A 23,101-nucleotide genomic window follows, 5' to 3' on the forward strand; every position below is an offset into this window, starting at 1 on the left:
GGAATTAACACAATTTCTTTCACAGAACTGAAAATTACCGGTATCAATTACACATAGAAAATAAACAATTAAAATTGACCAAATTAATAAGTAAAAAGACTGTATGAACAATTAAAGGAAGGAATAAAAAAAGGAACTGTAACGTATAAATTCACATTCTTTTACAATTAAACACAGTTGACTGAGATGTAGAAATAATTTAATATGAAAATATATAAACCGCTCTGGTGTAATGTTTAGATTCTTGTGTGGCTGGTGACGTACAAACCTGGTGTTCCACAAAAAAGGCAGACGGATCATACAAATACACTTATGTCTGTTACACACATCAAAAGGATGAGTGCTGTGATATGTGTAACAAAGTCCATAATCCGTCTCACAAAGGTACAATACCCATACACAAAAGTGGCTTACATAAATTTTACATCAAATTCTAATGAAATTCATGTGAATTCTTTGCATGAAAAAAAGATATGAAAAACAAGACATGTGAAATTTATGTAAAAACTTCATTTGATTTTGACATAATTTTAATATGAACTTTACATGAGGAGCATATCGCATTAATATCGTGCAAACAAAATGTTACGTGAAAATTTTAAGAAAAAAATTACTCAAATATCATACAAATCAAGTAACATATGCAAAAATATCTATATAATTTTTACATTTTCACATGATTTTGTGAAAATTAACGTCCCAAAGTGAGATTCATACTGACAACCTAAGGATTGATCTTAAATCAGCGATTCAAAAGCAAACGCTCTACCACTGCGCCACACGTATTGGTTGACTGTCACAGATAAATTATTTCCCGCATTGTTGTTTGCATCTTTGCATTAAATAAGTTTTAGTTAATTACTTCTGATTTTAGGTTGTGAATACGGGGATCATTCGAGTTCCTGTGAGAGATCGAAATGTTCTACGTACAATGACCATTCCAGAAACGTACTCTGTTGTCGAACATGTGCTTAACCTTAAACACCTCTAATAAAGATATTTTACGTCTAGATACTTTTTCTTCAATTTAACATGCGTATGTTATATCATTCTAAACATGTCCAAAACATGTATGTGCAAGATTTAGAAGTATGGTGTGATAGTTTTGTAACCGTATTTAGACTCTGCTCGCTCAAGTAACTGGGACAGTACAGTTGTACAATACTCCTACACCCCATCCGATACTTATTAGCTGATACTATAACAAGCTTCTTAGTGTTATTAGCATTTCTGTAAAACTCATAAAGTCACACTTTTAGACCGTGCGGTCTACTACGGTATATTATTAGTTTCAACTAGCAAAGCCTAACCGTATCATATACAGTATACCGTCCATTGTGTATTATTGTGTGTATTATCTTTGAAAAGAACCACTGAAAATAACAGCAAATCAACTCTAACATATTTAATGTCAGGGGTCAACGCTTCGAAAACATAAAAATAAAATTTATTTAAATCAAAGTTAAACAAAGTTTACTTATTGATTTGTTGTTTTGTTCAAATATTTAAAAAAACTGAAAATTAAAAAGAACAAAAAGTCTCGTTGCGTCACACGACGAGTGAAGTTCGCGGGAATATTTCACGAGATTTGGGTGACTGAATGTCGCGGTTCTGAAAGGCAATCTTAAGAAAGATGTTTAAGCAGAAACGTAACGTTATATACTTTAAGTAAATTGTAGCGAGAATCTTCGGGTGTAAGATGTCAAATATCCTGGTACCTGCATGTTATCAAGTGTCTATTTGAGGTCTTGTTCGAATTTCCTCTAGCACCAGAGGAAATAACGTGTAATATATGATCAGATACAAGAATTATATACAAGCATCACAGGCTCTTAAGGTGCCCCCCCCCCCCTCCCACAGCACACATTTGATTTAGAAAAAAAGAAACAGTTGCTTTTTTAAAAAAAAAAGAGCCTTTCCATGTCCGAAACAGGTCAACAATAATTTGTTTAATAATTATACTTTCTGTGACTTTTAGAGATTGCCCATACACCAATAAGCATCAATGGATTGTTTAAATTTTACCATGGGTTAACACCTGCATGGTAGGCCTGCTGGTAACATTTTTTGGGGGCGAGGGGGTGTTTCTCTTCAGCAAAAACAGACTTCTATGAAGATGACCACAAGTCCCTGGCCTATGTCTACATGTAGCTTAGGTTTTCCTTATTTCAGTTAAAAGAAATTGCTGTCTAATCAACCAATTGTCAATATAAAGTAATGGCCCATTTTCTTCCTCCCCAATCATTCAAAAACTTACAAAAATAAGAGATGGGGAGGGCTTTTTGTTTTTAGGCCACCAGAGTCACTCAATTGGTAGAGCACCTGACTTGTAATGCAGAGGTCCCTTGTTCGATTCTCTATATTTTCTTCTTTCATGTTGCAGATTTAGTGCCATTGACAATCCCTGGAATTGCAGGTGAAAGTCCTGCCATGGAATAATAAGAACTTAATTAGGTCGTGACTTTGACGGCAAAACCAATTTTAGGAGGATGAAATGTAATGGCTTGGGACAGTCAGAGATATTGGCCTAATGGTAGCTCACTAGGCAGAGCACCTGGCTAGCAAGCAGGAGTCCTAGGTTTAGTTCACTGTTCAGTCCTACATTTTCTGCTTACCTGTTTCAATTGCACAATTTGTACTAAAGCAACACCCAAGTTACATGGTCAGTAATTCACAAGTAAGCGTGAACTGTTGCTGTACAGAAATAAAGATTAAGGATTATAAGGATAAAAGTAAAGAAAAATTCATCGAATATATACCTGATTAGGAGTTTACACAGTATTTCATAATGCATATGTGCATCGTGATACAGATTATACACGCATCTAAAATGATCAAAGAGGACTACATGTATATTGCCAGTATTACTAACACAAACGTAAAATACTTATAACATGAAAAACGTAATATATTGGTACTCTTATGCCCGTAGATTGAAGACATATTGTTTTAGTTTCTTCTGTCATTCCGTATTGCAGTTAATCGTCCACAAACTGTTACTTTTCCTTCTGAAACTGATTTGATTGAACCTCTCTTTATTACATAAACGTTTCAATGGCGTTGTACAATAAAACTGAAAAGAAAAATTCCCAATTAATATATACAGATATCCATGGAGGGTAATAATTAAACTCAGAATCCCTAAAGAAGATATTTTTCAAGTTGTTTTAATAGATTTTGTTTGTTCAATATGCAAAGGTAGTTTGTTCCATGAGACATGGCCCTCTGAAACACTTCCGGCGCTGACGATATTCCAAATGGAGGTCTCTCGAACTTAAATCTTCCAAAGGGTGTATTGAATGTGGTGAGCCACGAACTCTCCTCGGTCAGCTGTATTTGATAGAATCCTGAAGCACCATCCAAAGTTGTGAAATGCTTGGCATGCTTAAGGTTAGCAGCCACTTCTTCGACAGTCTGAAGTGGACAGTGTTCCCTTAAAATAGCCTTATTCAGTTCTCGCGGATCCAAACAAATCCTGACTTTCCCATTTGATTTCTTGACGACTACAATAGGGCTGACCCACTGAGTTGGGGTTTCCACTTTTGAGATAATCTTCATAGATCCTTCCTCTGTAGTTCTTCTAAAACTTTGTCCTTCAAAGTGTGTGGTATTCTCCGAGGTGGCTCAATAATTGGTGGTATGCTGAGATCAAACTTGATGTTATCTTTTCCTGGTAGACATCTAATTCAATGAAATAAATGATTGTATTCTTTCAGCAGTCCTTCTGCACTTTTAATACTTTGATTCTTCTTCACTGTAAACACACGATTCACTAAATTCAAGTCACTGGACTTGAGTCCAAGAACAGATTGGACGTCATCATCAACAATCTGTATTTCTAGAAGAAAATACTGGTCCTTGTGTCTCACTGACGTACAGACTTTTCCACAGGCTTTCACAGCATTTCCAGAGTAGGGAACTAATTTACTGTTGCTACGCATCAATTGATTAGTGTCAATGTTGGCATATTTGCACGCTTTGAGACTCATGACGTTGCACTGGGCTCCAGTGGCAGTGTCAATTTTAAAGTTTATAGGTTTTGCGTCATTGACCAGTAGCTTCACTGTCCAATCATCATCCTTGTGTGTGTCAATTGAATACATGAAAAAGGCATCATCTGAGTCTTCACGGCTCTCTTCAATATGATGAACTTTTGCTTTCCTAGGGTGTCTGTGTTTCACGGGATGTGTCCGCATCTTAGACTTGCACACGATTGCAAAATGGTTCTTTTGTTGACACTTGTTACATGATTTTCCATATGCTGAGCAATGATCTGACCCCTTAGGACGATTCAAGCCACATTATTTACACTGACCATTATGCTGGGGTTGCGCATCCTTCTGTTTGTACCTCTGCTTCTTGTCTCTGAATGCATAAACGTTTTTCTCTTCTCTCATTTCTCGGAGCTGTGATTCCGACACTTCCGCTGCCCTACAAATGTCTATGGCACTCTGCGAGTTCTCGTTCTCGTAACAATCTGGCACGCACAGTATCACTTCGAATTCCACAAATGATTCGATCTCTTATTAAAGAATCTCTCAATTCACCAAATCCACATAAACTTGCCTTTTGTTTGAGTTCAGTCACAAATGCGTCGACCGGTTTTCCCTCCTTCTGTGGTCTCGTGTTAAAACTGTGTCTCTCATAGGTTACATTTTTCCTAAGATTGCAATATTCCTTAAATTTCTTTTTGATATCTGCTTCGTCGTTTTCCGTCCACGTGAATGTGTTTTAAACATCAATGGCGTCCGGTCCCAACACGTGGAGTAGGGTCATCCCCTGGACTTTGTCTCCTTTGCTTGCGACACCGCTTGCTACAGCGTAAACATCGTACTGCTGTTCGAATCTTCTCCACTTCTCCGCTAAGTTTCAAGTAAGGTTAAGTCCGGGTGGCGGCGGTAACCGATTTCATTTTCAAGATTTTTTTTCTTATGAAACCATGTAGCGCTAGCGGTAGCGCGCATCATGGAATATGCCAGCAGAGCAATTGCTATTTATAACGCCATGTTCACTAAATAACGTTGTTTATTTCTTCAATACAACGACTAAATTCGCTAAATATAAATATAAGAAATAAAATCTCATTTTTAGAGTTTCATTGGGGTATGACATGAAGTCGGTACGTTATCAAATTGACTATAACGCCCTTCATGTCATACCCCAATGAAACTCTAAAAATGATATTTTATTTCTTAATTGACAGGAAAGGCATAATTTGTCGTATCTGAAAGAAACGTCGTAAACACGCCCTTAGCATGCATAGTATTCCATATTGGGTTCAAGACATTACTTTTATTTTGCTCTCTACTAAAAGCGGTTGTTTTCCTGATAGGTTCTTGTGTGGCACAATTCGAGCAAAGGGATATTTCTAGAAAAAAAATGTTTTCCTTTCAGGGTAAGAACAAATTAATGTTTATATACGATTTTTTTTATTTTCTAAGATTATCCAATATATTGGTTTTTTTTTTAACATTTCCCTCATTGTTGCTGAAGAATAAAAGGTAATTAGCTGGGATTTTTTGTCCTTGTAAAATAATTGGTAAATATTTGAAGAAACCGAAATTTCAAGCAAACTTCTCATCTTGTTAATTAAGAAAAATAAGTAGAATTAAAATATCTTGAATATTTTTTATTACATTTTTGAGTATGACATTTTATATGATAAATGATTAGAATTGAGGTTTCAAGATGAAGCAAATTACAATTTCTCACATTTACATGCATTTTATTTACACTTGCTTTGGCCTTCAACTCGACATTAAGATATATCTTCGACGTATTGTCAATAACAATTGTAATTTCCATTCTTATGTCGATACGATATATCCTGGTCAATATGAATATTTTTCTGGTGAATAACAAACCATATTCAACACCAAAAGAGTCCATAATTGTTTTATTATATAGTCGGGATTTGAATAGATAAGACATTGAAGGCAGTATGACGACACAATTTTCATTAGCAATATTCCATTGTTAAAAATGAAAAAAAAATCTCCAGATTACTGTTTGTAACCTCCTTGTTTTCCTTTCCGAGTTTCGCTATGTGTAAGATGTCAAGATGTTAAAAAATAATCCTGAAATAGGTTTAAATAATTGTTTTCCTGCTCATTTACGTAGCTCGCTGTGGCCGTTGCAACCATTGTTTACAACGTTGTTCGATGTTTTGATTGTGACGTCACAATGCCGCTGCACGCGCATTGACCCTCCGGTGAATACGGCCTAAAATCCGGTGAATATGTAGTGTTATGAAATGTTTGTGTTTGTATAGATTATATAGGGACTATAAATAGACTATATAATAATTTGAATTCTTTCCTTAAGGATGACGTTTACTCAGGCAATGGTATTAAAATTAGATGTTAGATCCGCTTGCATACTCGCTGTTTCAGAAAACAGATAAGAAATTTTTGATTTAATATTTTATTCTTTATTTAACATTCTATGAAAAAAATGCTCAAAAATCCACAAAGAAGCAAGATTTATGAGGGACTATTTTTTGTGGTGCAAGGGTATTTAGCAGAAAATTAGGATGCTTTTAATGTATTTATCCTTTTTTTCTTTCTAACAATATTCACTTTAAAACGTGACATTTATTCGTGACGCGGCGACACCCCTGATGTTTAATGTTTTAAACGTCTATAAAATTAATTTAATAAAACATTATGAAATGAAACTTTCAATTTTGATTAGATTTATGTTGATGTATCTTTTGGTACATTATTTTTGATAATATGACGACAAATATTATAGATATGGACACAGTGACATTACTTTTGGATCAACCCGCGTATTTGTAAGTCCATTACTTATACACTGAACTGACGACGGATTTTTGCGTAATTCTTCCGCTTTTTATACTGAAATTACGCAGTTACGTTATTTCTATTAATTTTACGCTTTTGAAATTTTGGTTTAAAAATCTTTAATTCTTCATTATGTGTCGGCTAACGGGAGGGGGGATAAGTTACAACTCCAACATTTTTCTGTAATATTTTTACACTAACTTTTAAAATACATCAATTACATTAGCAAAGAGTGTGGGGGTTTCGACAATCATTTCTATAGTAACAAGAATAGATATGGGTTACCCCATATCCAAAGATATTCGACTGTTAGATTTAATATGTTTAACAGTGTTTATAATGACGTTAATAAAAAAAAACTGCACTGTCTAATTATGGAACTGTTGTAAATATCGTGATTCCATAGCATTACGGTCACTCAGTCTCCTAACAAACAGTACACATAGGCCTACATGTACCTATAGCCTTGGTCTACACACGTGCAATGGAGCTGTCACACGCATCCAGCGAGATCGGAGAAACACGTTTTGTTTTGCCGAGAAGTTACGGTGTCAGACAAAACTTTTCTTTTCTTAATTAGATCATATAAATACGAATTCTGATTAATAAAAATTATACAATCCCTGTTGAACTTTATATAGTTTGTTCTAACATTTGCATCTGCAACAACTTGTGTTTAAAATGGCCGGGTTGGGAAAATCAGGACCGGGTCGGAAAATTCTAAACTGAATTTAAAACATGGAAAACCTTTTTTGTTTTGAAAATAACTGAAATATACTAATATATTTGTCGCAGAAATTACTTACATTATTCAAGTTCTATATATAATGGTATGCTGAACTTCAACACGAACCCGAATCTCCAACCCATGCAGTTCTCGTTTTGCCACACATACCCTACAGTTTACGAAGTGTACACACAAGCAGGCCAGGGATTGAAAATTCCGTCATTTAATAATACACACACACAGAATGATTAATTTTTTCTTTAAGAACAAATTGTATGATAATTAACGGACTATAAACATGTACTTAATACAATTGTTGATATAGTATTATCAATTCATTGGTGAAAAGATATGAATCGAAGAATGACCTAATTATTCTCTGTTATCAAACACGTAAAAAGGCTCAATAAAAAAAAGGAGGGAGCGAGCGTAGGAATATTGATATTTTTTATTTGCATTTCGGGGGGAAAGTGACTTTCTAATGATATTTTGACGTTATTTTTGATTTCTTTAACGTATGACATACACAACTTTACTCTTATCATGAACAATAATGTTGTATCTACTTATCATGATGGAATTATTTTGGTCGGACCAATATGTGTGAGCTGCCGCTGAAAACAGTTATATATCTTGCAAAGATAGTATGCATTGATCGAATATATAGAAAAGGTTATGTCTGTTTGTGAAACAATATGCGCCCGGCGGCAAAAAGGCCAAAAAGCTATTTTTAGAATATAGGTCACAGTCAAGGACAAAAAGTCATTGATACTGGTGACATTAAAAAAGAACTTAATTAGTGGAGTATGCATACAAAATATGAAGTCTCTAACTCCTATGGTTCAAAAGTGATGGCGAAGGTTAACGTTGACAACAGACAGACAGATAAACAGACAGAACAGAAACAATATCGATTCGGACGCATAAAAAGGGAGTATTTGATATCGAGATGGCAAGAGAAATAGTCTGTTCCGATTTACAGAAAAAAAAAAACTTCTAACGGCAAAATTAAGAGAAAATTAGAAAAATTGGATGTCCGCCATTTTGAATCGCCATTTTGACCTCTTTAATGCCATTTTCATGAAAGCCAGCATATTTTTTTCGGATCTAGCATACTCGAAATAGGTTAAAAAACTATGCTGGACCAAACAATAATTATTTGCCGTTAGAAGTTATTTCTAGCCTTCTTTTGAAAAATCAGGACCAGACCAAAATAAAATGTGAAAAATTCTAAACATTACGATTAGAGCAAACCTTTTCGGCAATCTCTAATCACCCCTACTAATCTTGTCGGAATTTTATTTTTCGGTGTTCTGCAAAATATAAAACCCGATGAGTTCAGAGTAGCTCTGGCAGTGGCTCTGGCGAGAGTTAGCGAGACTACAGCGAGATAGGATAAATTATTCACGGAAATGTGGCTAGGAAGTGTCTAGCACGTGGAAACATGGTAAACAGAAAAGTTATGTAGCGTTTCAGGTTTCACCACCCTATAATATCTGTTTTCACCACTCTATAATATATGTCTAGTTAGTACGTATTTTATAGACCATCGCATGAACACGTGCAAGTTCTAATTAAGGGTGTGCATGAGTCATGAAAATATAGTTTACGGTAAATTTTTATTAGATATGACGAGTCTTCAATATCAAGAATATTGCTTTAATATCTGATTTATACCAAGTCTAGCTTATTTCTTATCAATAAATTTTCCGTTTTTCGTTCCGTTCCGCGTTTCAGAAACACCCGGCGATTTTGTGCAGTATTTCGAAAAGTCTCTTAATTGTCCGTTACGTGATCAACAATCATGTGACATTACAGAAATGCTTTACAATAATTCTTGATTAAATTCCCGTGAGCGGGCTGACAACTTCACTGTAAATTCATACCAAAATTGCATAATGAAAATATATTCTAGCCCCCCCCCCCCCAAAAAAAATCCGTATTACATGTAAGCCTATATATTTCGTCTGCCTTAACATAGCTGTATATCACGAACATTATGTGTTTATTTTTTATGCTAAGTACACTGAAGGAATTTTGGTTAAATCCGCATGCAACTGAAACAGGTGTTAAAAAAATACTGTCCGAATTGTGCAAAACTGATTGCCAAGTATAGCATAAAGGTAGAATTGATGGGAAAATTACACATTTGCTAGAACATATAGATTTAATATCGCTCGTATTGCTCATATATAAAGGATATCGAATACTACCTGTTTATATTGATCAGACTGGTTTTCAAAAAAAGTTTTTCCACACATCGATATTTTATCACGGGGACAACGCCATATAACATATATTTATGACATTCAATATTTTTCCGTACATTATACTTTGCCTACGAGTATGTTTAGGGATCTTGATAATGAGCATGACTAAATTAACTCACTGAAAGGTTTGATAATCAAGGTTTAATTATGAAATTTATAACTTATATACTAGTACTTTCTATTTTTTTTATTTTAAGTGATTTAACCTAAAAATATGCTTTCCGTTCCGTTTTCTGATTTACTTTAAGCAACATTCAGGGTAGCCAAGTAATTACCTGGGGGAGGGAGTTATGCCAAAACAGATCACTACTTTTATCAATTTAACTCCTTCCTTTTTGCATAAAATGAATAGTAAAGCCTGTAAAGAGATTTTTCTTTTATTATTTTATTTTCTTTCTTAAACAGGAAACTTGAAAAGAGTGCTGTGCGCATGCGTCTACATAATGACGCTTTTATTACAAGCTTGTCCTTATCCTGAAGGAACGACGGAGAGGACAGCCGTTCCATCTGAGAGATCCTTGCGTTTAAAAGTCGCTGCAGATTTCTTTCCTTCTAATTCATTATTGTTGTCCGAAAATGGAAGAAATGACTCAGCGTCTGAAGCACGATTCCAAGAGGTATTTAAAAACATTAGAAAACAACTTGAAAGATGTTTTAAAAACGGGTCTTTGATGTCTGAATGCCTTCTCCTAGTTCAACCAAATACCACCTTCAAAGTAGGTAAAAAGGATAACTCGTTGGATACTTTTTTCAAAGATTTGTGTTCCTCAACTTCATCCGAACCCCCAATTGGTCGGAAAAATTCAACTCGATACATGAGAACAAGGTCGGAAAACTACATTCCCCACTTTTCCGAGAAATTTGACTTACTGACATTGTTAGCTTCGACTTTTTCTGGCTTAGGAATCATTTGTAACTTATCAACTATTATAGTGATTTTAGGGAATGCAAAGCTTAGAAAACCATTTTACTTGAGTATTCTAAGCCTAGCCGTTGCTGATGTATTGTATCAGGTCAATTTTATTCTCAATGAATTTCTAAAACTTCCTTCGAGTATCTGTGAAACTTTATGGTATAAAAACTTTTTTGATTTATCGACATACACAACGAAAATGTTTTCTTCCTTGAAATTTATGGTACTTTTAACATTGAGATACATCATGTTCGTGCATCCATTAAAATGCCGTGCCTACGTCACAAATCGTAAAATATATATCACTGCAGGTATTTGTTTGATTATAAGTATTGCATACGGGGTCCTTATCGTAGAAGTACTATGGTCTCTGAACATACCTGGAATGCATTTCTTGTTCATAGCAGATGACGGACTCATGCTCTTCGTTATCGTCGTTCTTAACATCTATTTTGTCGTCAATCAATGTAAAACGATCAGATCATCGTTGGCCGCCAGGAATTTAGAAAAACGGATGATGTTTATGGTTTTGTTAATTCTTTTTCTGAGAACTGTCGGCTCTATATTTTCTATTGTTCAAAGCACCTTTTCACATGGAACCAGGACGGAATCTGCTTGGAATTTCGATGACGATATCATTATGATTCATGCATGTAAGGTGTTGAGGGTTCTTATTTACTCGGTAAATCCATTCATTTACTTCTTCAGCTCTGCGCGTGTGTTAAAAGTATTTTCGTCTTGTTTCCGATGTCGTAATGAGTGACGTCTTCTGGAAGATTTCATTGCTGCTTATACGCACAGTTAACTATTTGTATGATGATTCTTTGTATGTTGCTTAACGTCCCTCTCCAGAATTGTTCCTGCATATGGAGACGCCACTACTTTCGACAGCTGCAAATTTTGGCCTATGCTCGGCACCTAGGGTCATTTAATAAAAGGGGTCTTTTTCGTGCAGGAACCTACTGCGACCTCAGTGTATACAGTCTCGTCCGAAAGACCATTCGTCATGTCCCACATTAGGGTTCGAACCTGCGACGTAAGGATCAATTCCTTACTTCGCGATTCTAGAGTACGATTTATACAAGTTGGCGATACACAATGTCAACAACCCTACTAGAGTCATCAGAATGCAAATAATGGGAATGTTATGACGCACATTGAGATGCTTAACACTAAATTTTTGTATGATTAATGTGAAGATTTATCATGCTTAAGGTAGCTTTAAGCAATATTGATCGGAATCGGATCAAACTGAAACTAAGAACATTGGCAGAGGGATCAGGTGCCAAGAAGGATATCATAACCTATTTAGTGAACTTCCGTTGTCATTTCTGATAATGTATACAAAACATTTTTATGGACCGAGATTGATAGATCCGAGGCGTATATTGTTTTTGTCTTTTCTGTTCGTTTGTCTTTTTGTCTGCAAACTTTAACCTTCACCATTACTTTTGAACCATGAAACATAGAGACTTCATATTTGATATACATACTGCACTAATTAAGCTCTTGCAAATGACACCAAGGTCAATGACCTTGTAACCTTGATTGTGACCTATATGCTTAAAATAGCTTTTTGTCTGCAAACTTTAACCTTCGCCATACCTTTTGAACCCTGAAGGATAGAGACTTTATAATTAGTATGCGTACTCCATTAATGAAACTCTTCCAAATGACACAAAGGTCAATGACCTTGTGACCTTGACTGTAACAATATGCTGAATATAGCTTTTTTGAACCTTCACCATAACTTTAATACCATGAGAGATAGAGACTTCATATTTCATACAGATAAATATTTGATATAGAAACCTCATATCTGGTATGCAAACTCCACTTATTAAGTTCCTTCAAATAACGCCAAGGTCAGTGACCTTGACTGGTACCTTTATGCTAAAAAAGCTTTTTCTAATTTTGTTGCCGCCGTGCGCATAGTGTTTCACAAACACATCTTGTTTTTTCTTGTCTAGAAAATGAACACTGCAAACTTACCTGGATCCTCTACGTCATTGATACAATAAATATAGATTGAAAAAATACTGCATACCAGAAATCGGATATCAAAAATTAAACAAAACCGGGTAAAACTGGAGTTGTTTACTTAACAATGTTTCTTAGTTACAATATGTTTGTATTTCTTTCTGTAGTGGATTTATATTTATGTATTTTTTATTATCTTTCTGCAAAATAAGAAAACATGTATGATTCCAATATTGAATGAGTGTGTGAGAAAGTGTGATTAAATGGCGTGTAAAAATTATTTAGCGCTTTATATTGTTGATTTGTTGTAATGATGCCTGCTGGGATCAGCCCCGGGCATGGTTTTCTTGCTCTCAGATGCCTGCTGGGATCAGCCCCGGGAGTGGTTTGCTGTTTCTTTGATGCCCGCTAAGATCAGCCCCGGGCGTGGTTTGATGTTTCTGTGATGCCTGCTGGGATCAGCCTCGGGCATCCATGGTTATTTGTTTATTGATGCCTGCCGGGATCAGCCAGGGGCATGGTTGGGTTACTTACACTCCTGGGATCAGCCCGGAGCGCCATCATTGTATGTTAGCCTCAGGCAGGTTTTCACCTTACTATTGCAGATAAGTCAATATTAGATTCAATTTAGATTTTTATTTTTCACTAGTGGTAAGAGTTGTTAAAGAAGGAATGAGTAGCCCCCAAGACGCCAAATTGTTAAATACATGTATTGTAATGTCAGTGTATGTATAGAATGTTATATTACAGCTTTGTTTTATATGTAGTTGTATTGATGTTTGAGGTCGTAAAGACCCAATAAATTCTAAATTGTACTCTCTGGTTAATTGTTTATAAATATAAATTTAATAGAATTAAATTATTATTTATAAACAATGTATTTTCTATCCCACTTTGTCCCTGTTTAACTATTGTTACTATTAAATATGTTATATAACATGAAAATTTGCATAATTCTGTTGTGGGGTAGCATTTCTAATTACAGAATTTTTGGTCAGATAGGGGAGATGACATTGACCAATGAGAATGGAGTAACCGGGGGCATTGATGCCTAGAGGGGGAGTCTGTTATTGTTCCATTTGCATCTAGACGCTTGTGTTTGCAGCTACCCACCCTCCATCCCCATCAACATCCCTGGTTCTCTATGGGGCTACTCGTCTATTCCTGGGGAATTCTACCCCATAGTCTATGTTTGTTTTTGTTCATAAGTATGATATATATTACACCTTTATCATGCATTTTTTATTCATGTACATAAGTAGTTGGTGAATTTTTTAAAGATTTAGACTAGTATTTAGTTTCCACTGGAAATTACAGAAATTTTGTTTAGGTCTGTTCTCAGATGCCTGCTGGGATCAGCCCCAGGCATGGTTTTCTCGCTCTCAGAGGCCTGCTGGGATCAGCCCCGGGCATGGTTTTCTCGCTCTCAGATGCCTGCTGGGATCAGCCCCGGGCATGGTTTTCTCGCTCTCAGATGCCTGCTGGGATCAGCCTCCTGGCATGGTATAAATAAATAAATCGCTCTCAGATGCCTGCTGGGATCAGCCCCGGGCATGGTTTTCTCGCTCTCAGATGCCTGCTGGGATCAGCCCCGGGCATGGTTTTCTCGCTCTCAGATGCCTGCTGGGATCAGCCCCGGGCATGGTTTGCTGTTTCTTTGATGCCTGCTGGGATCAGCCCCGGGCATGGTTGGGTTACTTACACTCCTGGGATCAGCCCGGAGCGCCATCATTGTATGTTAGCCTCAGGCAGGTTTTCACCTTACTATTGCAGATAAGTCAATATCAGATTCAAATTAGATTTTTATTTTTCACTAGTGGAAAGAGTTGTTAAAGAAGGAATAAATATCCCCCAAGACGCCAAATTGTTATATATTGTCGGTGTATGTATAGAATGTTATATTACAGCGTTGTTTTTACATGTAGTTGTATTGATGTGTGAGGTCGTAAAGACCCAATAAAATTCTAAACTGTACTCTCTGTTTAATTGTTTATAAATAAATAAATTAAACAAAAAACTTTGCTCCAGTTTTAAGAGGACAGTCATTCGAAAAACGGTATTCTCTGCATTTAAAGTTACATTTAACATATATGTTTGCTCCTATACGGCAGACATTTAAATTTAACTTGAATTTAAAAAAAAGAATTTTGATTAAGACAAGTGTATCATGAAACAACTTTCAAACAATTGAATTTGGTTCGTGTTTTAAACAACAAGCCATGAAATTCAGAATTTTGAAAGATGACATCATTGTTACCATAACTATACACTTAGCATGCTTTTTTTGGTTACTCAGTACTTAATCCCCAGAGGTAGATCAGAGTATCAAAGAGAAAATGCATTTCCACTTTAATTTATAACCACCAGTTGTGCAACCCTGCCCACAGGAACCACTGATCCTAGGGCCACATATTTCAGTTGATATTTTATCATAAATTTTATGTCATCATAAATGGTTGATCAATATCAGAGAGCAGATTTCAAAGCGTTAATTTATTTTCAATAGGCTTACTAAGTGATACCCTCGCCTCACATATGAATATAGTGGCAGTGTCCATGTTTTGCTACGGCAAACCCAAAATATGTGTCGGATCAAAAAGCGACGCAGACAGACGGACGTAAAGACTGGCATGCGGTGACGTCTCCATATGAGTGAAAAATTCTCGAGAGGGACGTTAAACAATATACAATCAATTAATCCAAACTTTTCTCATTCTCAAAGGATTGTCAATGTCCAAAATGTATATAAATGTTACGTTTTGTTTCCCAAATATGCTTAAAAATAAGGAGTTAGCAAACAGCCATTACAAAGAGTGGCGCACCAATCAAAATAATTGAAACAAACATGATGTACGATAAACTTGCAGTCCGATCTCAGATGCACTGGTGATTTCTGTGGTCGAAGAAGTGTCCTCCCTAACAAACAAAATTAGGTAATTCGAACAAGAAAGCAACCACCCAGCATATAAAACAAAGCAAAATGCTGGTGACACGCTTGAAAACTCTGTCATACACATGGTTGTGGCGCAGGTATATAAAGCGTGACATCGACATAAGGAACAGGCTGAAGAATGCACAAAATCAGGCAGTCAGACAAAGGCTCGCCACAAAAATACATAGCAGTTTCCTCCCCTGGAAAAACTGTTCTCCATGTGTGACACCTTAAATACAAATTATAGCGTAACTATTTTGTATTGATATAAAAAGACTGTGGTTTCATCAATATTCGTCGAGCACCAATTTTCGAGGAATTCGTTGTTGAGCAGATCCACATAATTAGATGTTCATTGAATTGAGATATGTGTTATTCATTTGTATAGACAATGCTTTCGTCCACGAAATTACGTCTCCTCGAAAATGTATATTTCACATAATCCATGAAAATTGATGGCAACGAACATTGATGAAACCACAGTAATTTAGCTTTAAACTCAGCTATTCAAAACAAAGATAAACATGACAAAATATTAAAATATACCAAGGATACACATGGGGTCGGCTATGGCAGTGACACAGAGATCCGCCAGTGCCAGGTTTACGGTGAATTCTTTCCCACGTTTGTTGAGGTCTCTGAGGACGGTCCATACCAGGATAATGAAAGTGTTACCAAGTGTCCCTACCAGTAAGGCCGTGCTGGTTATGATGATGTACAATACAGCTAGCCGCGTGTCAGTCTGTAAAAGAGGCGGTATCCTTTTCTTTATGGAACTGTTAAAGCTCTCGAGGTTATCGCGGGTATCGTTGATATAAAATGTTCCATTCTACAAACGAATAAAACGATGCTAATTGGTGCTGTTCTTTTTATGATTAATGACTGCATCATATGGACAAATGAAAACGAACATTCTTTTAAGGTATTCGATGTATAACCACCATATTTTGTACCCAGTAAATGAACAGTCCGATAATTTTAATCAAAGTAGCAATTTAAAGAGGTCATCAAATAAAAATGCTCCACCAAAGGAATGTACAAAATTCTGATTATTGTCCAATTAATTGCACCTTGAATTTTACATTGAAGTCTATAGGCAGCACATGTTTTTATCAAATATTGTAAAAAATGTAATTTGAATTTCAAACAAATCTCTTGGTGAAAATATGCATAAACTCCCTCTTTATTATACTATGAAATTTAAATTATTTACCACAGAAATTTTGAGAAATCAAAAATTTTCTTATTTTCATCAAGGGCAGATAACTCTTCAAAAACTTTTGAACGTGCAAAATGACTGTCTCCTTACATGTACATGTTATCAGCCGTGTGAATTTGGTTAATTTCACTTTTATCGTTATCTAGCAATGCATTTTAACTAGGTTAAAATTATTTCAAATCGTTCAAAATCCCTGCATTATATACATTGAATACCTTAATGAAGAAGAAAAGTACATTTATAGACGGATTCATTCAATAATCGAAGATTTCTTAATATTGAATATAAGAGTTTTTGACATTAACGGTATTCAACCAAAAAAAAATATTCCCGTATAAAATAAATGCAGTTTTCTCCCAAGACATTAGTTTAAACAGTAAAACTTTTAAAAATGTCTGTTATAAAGTCACAAGGGTGATTGTCATTGCTTTTTTTTTTTTTTTTTTTTTTTTTTTTTTACAATATTTAAATCTTAAAAAGAATGTTGTAATATTTAAGGAAAATTAATCTCAATATTTTATTGTTAGTCGACCAAAATTAAAAAATTATATTTGCTTTCCCTCTCCCGACTCGGGTAAAATTATTAGGTCGGTAGATACAATGTAGGTTGAAACATTTTTCCCCCGGAAAAGCAGAGGAGAATTAGAGGTAAAGAATTGTGTCCTTGAATGTCCGCCAATTTTTAAACGGTCGGTCGGGATTGAAAGGGAAACAAAATACTTTTAAAAGATGACGTTAGTATGCGTTATATACAATAAGTAAAATGTCACTGTAAGAAAATGTCGTGTTCTTAAAAGGTATTACTATGTAAAACAGTGTTAGATATACCGGTAGGGAGTCATATCCGTTATATTGCAGATTATCTCCCATTTCAAGAGGGCAAACTTGTTGATCGTTATATTATGGAAAAAGTACAAGTGAAATATCTTACCAAGTAGTTTACCAAGTCGCCCATAGTGATAAGCACTAGTCCTGCGACTGCAGATAATAATTCGAAGAAAAAAAACCCCACTGGAAATGACTACATACTCTAATTAATCAAAACACAGAATCACCTGATTCCATCTACTAGATCACAGTAAGAAAATGAACTTTTTATATATGAAGCAAATTACGTATCAAATGACGCTGCAAGACCAGATTTATTCCGGATTTTTATTATGTAAATCTTAGTTATGTACAATTTTTTACTACACCGGAAAATAATGAATACATGTACGTGATGTATTTATAACACTATCTTTGGCAGCAATTAGTTTAATTATTCGTTAATTTGATTATTACACCGTCTACAAAAAATACATTAAGTAAACGTAAAAAAAGTAATGAAGATGATCCTTTTTTAAAATGTATAAAGCCTTTTTAAAATGAAGAAAACATATTCAATACGAATACAATCCAATGCTCAGGGTTAATATGGTTTACTATTCCTTGTAAGGTTTTGTAAAATATCTTTGAAGTCCAACCATGGCGATCAAGTGAGAAAATTGTCAAAAAAAATTTAGGCATGACCATTCCTTAAAGTATTACTCGTATGTTTCCAATTATTACAGATTATTGAAAATTCACTATTACAGAAAATGTTCCAAAACAAAAATATTGCATAAGTTCTTCATTCTTTTTGTATGAATAAGAAGAAATTAAGTTACCAAGACACAATGCATGAATTCAGGTAGTTCTTTCAATACTTAATGGAAAATTATCCAAGGAGCAACAATTAGTAAGGTTTCTTTTTCATTGATAACCTTTCTAATGAAGAAAAAATATCCAAATAACTGCATTCCACACATTAAGCTTATTACTCGAAATAATGCATAATGCATATGTAACTTACCTTTAAATGGCTATATAATCGATAAAGAATATATGAGCGAGATAGTCTAGAAAGAATTGTGTTCGACTCGCAATCCCACACTGCTTAGTCGAAGGTTCGAATCCGTGTTTTAATTTCACCTATCCTTTATTTATTTTTTTTACTACGTATAACGTATTTTTAATAATTATAAATCATTTAATTTTGTTTCGATTCTAGTCTCTCATTGGTTGATATCCAAAAAGGAACGCAAATTATTTCTCAGTAACCTGGTTTGGTATGGGGACACATCCCCTTGACAACCAGCTGTATCATTTGTATCCATGCAATCCCCTCATTTCCAGTCCTTGGGATTCATGGAAAATTCCAGATTTAATAAATGTACCTTTAACTTTAAACAGTAGCTCGATCTTACCTCATGTAAACAAACATCATGGCTTCTAGATCTGTGTTTCAGTTATTACCTCCCCTTGTTTCATATCACTTCCGTTATTAGTAATTATTACTGAGCGGCAAATTTGAACTCATAAAAAGCAGCACAATTTTACACCCACAGTTGTTTAATTATTTTTAAATTAAATTATAAGGAATGACTCAAATTCTTGGCCAAATTATTCGATTATAACCTGGTTTGGGTCAGTTTACGCTTTTTTATAATCCGCTTCCAACTTATTTTGAAACTTAAAATTGTACTTACTTTGTACCATATGAAATTTGTCATTACAGTTAAATAAAAGATGTATTATATTTTCAATATCTCCATAGTTAGCACAAAATTTCTGTACATTTGGATTCCACATACTCACACTCAGGTTATTGTAATAATTTGTGAAATATTCTGCTATATGCTTATCAGACATTTTCGAGATTTTCACATTATGAATGGGGGTCCATAGATAGCTAGGAATATGAAACAATTCACTCCAGTAATTTTCCGTTGGTCTCAAAATTTTTTATTCGATGAATACGAGGGCCGTTCAAAAATTACGCGGACTTGTTGCACAGAAAAAAAATATTTGACATAATCCAGCAAAATGTCACACATAATATTAAAGAATCTTTATTTACATGGTCTTCAAAATTTCATATCAAAATGTTGTAAATTGGTATCAATTTTGAGTGATTTTTCCGGACATATCATTAAGTCAAAGAGCAGGAAAATCGTCGACGTCACAGGCATTTTAAAAAAAAATGTGATTGAGCTTTCATTTTCTCAAAATTTTCCCAAGAGTACCTGAATAGTTTGAGTTACCTCATCTACTCAACATCCAAACACCATTTCTTGTCAAGCTTAAAGTATATTAAACAAGTAAAGAATATTCTTTTTTTTTGCTTTAAAATAAAAAACTACAGGTATTTATGAGATATACATGTAGTGTGATATTGGTGACTCAATCACGTTCTTTACAGTCCGGATAAAGTTGTTTTTTTTTTGTATAGTATAGTATAGTATAGTATAGCCAACCACTGTCGAATCAGCATACATGGTCAATGAGTCAAACAGAGGAGTGGGCGGTATACTGGTAATCAGGGGACAGATTCTAGAGTGAAGATGGTATTCAATGACTCAAAAAATCCAACATACAGGTTTCCATTCTTTTCAGACCGCCACATGATTTCAGTTAAGTGCCCTTCAAACTTTGGTCCCAGACATGCGCCGAATGAAATGCTCTTTAGCATGTTTCCAGGCTCCCTCTATCTGATTGGTGCAGACACTGACAACCTCCTCCTCCAGGGCTGTGGCTTTTTTGAAGGAGTACATGTGCATTTAAGGGGGACTTTGAAGTGTCTGGATCCAAGGTCATTTAGGTCACAGTAGGTGGTCCAGCAATCACTGTAAATGGTAGCAAATGCAATGGGTTCAAAGTTTATTTGGATGAGGGGTATTAAAGTACCCGCAGAACGATCTGTTTCCGGGTAGATGATTGCGGCGTTGAACTCGCGCTCGACCATCCCTAAAATTCAAACTTGGAAAAAAGAGGGTCATTAAGAAAAAGTAAGCAGCATCATTTATCCTAAAATTTACTTTTTTTATATTTTGTATAAGTGTTCTATGTTTATTTAAACCATGCATGAATTTAAACCTTATCCTTGTATTATTTGAATATGCAAAAGAAGTTACCTTACTAAAAATGTATTTATTTATTATTTATTATCATAGTCGTTATTATAGATTTAAATAATATCATTCCTCCAAGTGGATTTGCATCCCCATCTTTATAAGATACTTCTTATAAAAGTTCTCTGAAAATAATACAGTTTTAGAGAAATAAGAGGGATACCAATGTTTTTTAACATAATATGAAATACAACAATGCCAGAAACCTTCTTGTAAAAAAAACCTTGTATGTCATGAAAATTCTCTTTACAGTTTTTAAACCTCTCTCAACAGAAAACGGAGATCCTATATACATGTAATATGATTAACTTTAATCTTTAACTTTAAAGGGGTCAGAGATGTACTTAACTGCCATCCATATGCTATGCCTACGAATTTAGAAAGTTGCAGCAATGTTAGCTTGTCCAAGTAACTATTGTTGAAAAGCATGCAGTCTGGGATGGTTAGTGTTGAGCCCTTAAAGAAAGAATTCACTCTCTGATTTGCCCTCTGATGGCTGTGGTTCTTAAAACAGCGCAAAATATCCCCTCTAGTTCGGAATGCTGACTCATGCATTTCCATTGCATATCTCCCCTTCAGAGCTCCTGCTGCTGAAGTACGTGGAAGCTGTGTAAAAAGGAGGTCATTTCTTCTGCAGCATCCGTTGACTTGGGCCTCTTCACTCATGAACAGCCTGAGGAGGTTCTGCGGATTTTCAAAGTCAGCAAAGGTGATGTCTAATTTATTATATATTACTTTGTGGAGCTCGGAAGTTTCCAACAATTTTTTCTTCCATTCACTGCCATGTCTGCTCTAAGTGCTAAATTTTAAGGGGGAAACTACACAATTTTTGTTGAAACACTTTACTTAATATCTAGGATATTAAATAATGTCTTTCATTACTGTTGGCAATTTCTGAAATGAAGAATGAATATAAATAAATTAGAAATTCTTGTACTTAACAAATTAATGAAATATAATTTACTATAACAGAATGTACATATCCTCATGTGGAAGATATCTTCCAGGTATGCCGTCCAGTCACTTGTATCGTCCAGTTGACACATTCCATGAGTCATGAGTCCTGCCTCTTTCCACAAATCAAAAAAGTTATGGATGTGCCTAATAGCATAGTCGTGCTCCACAAGCTGCTTTTACCGAATCTATTCCCGTAAAACCTCTGGATTTGGTATATGCAAAGGTACATATTAAAATTCTGTCCCAGTGGCGATTTGGTCTGATCCAAATCAAACGGGGAATGAAACGCAAGCATAGATTTGCTAGACCACCTATATCTTGAATGTCCATCCAGAGACGACAAATATTCGAGTTCCTCGATGCCATGATGTGAGAAAAGGTGGTCTTTCACACTATATACATTTACCTCGCAAACAGGTTTTCTAATGTCATAATTGCACGATAAAGAACCCTCACTGCTCAATGGCCCTCAGTGCCGAGTATAGGCGGTAGACTTGAGGCCCTCAGTGCCGAGTATAGACCTGTTTTCTCTGTAATTAGAGCTGAACACGATTCGTAAAAGGAATCTGTCCGCCATTTTTGTTCCCGACTCTCCCTACTCTGCAGACTCCTATAAATAGGGCAGAATTTGGTCACTGTTCAGTCTAATCAGTCGACACCGGCGAAGACGGACGTATGGTATAAAGAACTAATGCAGGAAAATAAGATACCAAATAAGTTAAATTATAGTTGTATAAGTCAGTGCAGTATACAAACATCACAGATAAACGTAACTGCAATAAAATATAAACAAAGGTAATGCAAGATAACCAGTACGAACACGGGTCGCCATTCCACGCCGATACCCGTGACAATAAAGCAGTCAGGTGTAACGAATTCGACGAGTATACCCCAGTATTGATGTATCGTAGATAATGCTATCGAAAATGGCGTATGCATATTTACTAGTCGTGTTCAGCTTTAAGTTTTCGTCAAGTGCAGCTTCGTTCGAGCGAGTGACCGCTGTTGCTCTTAAAGAGTGATTGGTAAAGTGCCCCTTGAACCCTGCTCGTTCACATGGATTGCCTATTGTTTTCGTCAAAACGTGAACACCGACTGGAGAATCTGCATACCATGTTTCGGCTTGTGCGTACATGTACATGTAAGTACAGGGCGTCGCATTTACCATCCTTTGGCCTGAAAGAAAATTCTTGTGTTAAGTTGCGAATGATCTGATACTTTAATTTTTTTTTCAGTAAGTTGTAAATTTTTCATTAGAGTAATAAGCTTACAATAACTTGTACTTGTCTCAAGCTCAGGTATTTCTCGTATATACATGTAAGAACAGGACATCTCTCTGGTACTCGATGATTCTCTTAGGCACGT

The 23,101-nt window shown here is 35.3% G+C and overlaps 1 protein-coding gene and 1 pseudogene across 3 annotated transcripts in view; one reads left to right on the plus strand and one right to left on the minus strand.

Annotated features, from left to right (window-relative positions):
• The window catches only part of LOC134282777 (uncharacterized), a 33,752-nt gene extending 21,297 nt beyond the window's left edge, over positions 1 to 12,455 (plus strand). The window contains exons 27-28 of one of the 3 annotated variants that reach the window (XM_062765170.1): positions 241 to 384; positions 875 to 1,325. In XM_062765170.1, coding sequence (XP_062621154.1) covers positions 241 to 384; positions 875 to 975 — 245 coding nt within the window. In that variant the 3' untranslated portion in view covers positions 976 to 1,325. Of the gene's footprint in view, positions 1 to 240; positions 385 to 874; positions 1,326 to 10,208 lie in introns of those variants that run through there. The other 2 variants (XR_009995351.1, XM_062765169.1) reach the window with 2 other exon arrangements.
• Positions 12,456 to 15,386: 2,931 nt separating this feature from the next.
• On the minus strand, positions 15,387 to 20,422 carry LOC134282774 (melatonin receptor type 1B-like; annotated as a pseudogene).
• Positions 20,423 to 23,101: the final 2,679 nt, after the last annotated feature.

The sequence above is a fragment of the Saccostrea cucullata genome, unplaced genomic scaffold (genome assembly GCF_032062105.1).
Source record: "Saccostrea cucullata isolate Sc308-1 unplaced genomic scaffold, CSIRO_AGI_Scuc_v1 ctg4684, whole genome shotgun sequence".
In the NCBI taxonomy this organism is placed as follows: Eukaryota; Metazoa; Mollusca; class Bivalvia; order Ostreida; family Ostreidae; genus Saccostrea; species Saccostrea cuccullata.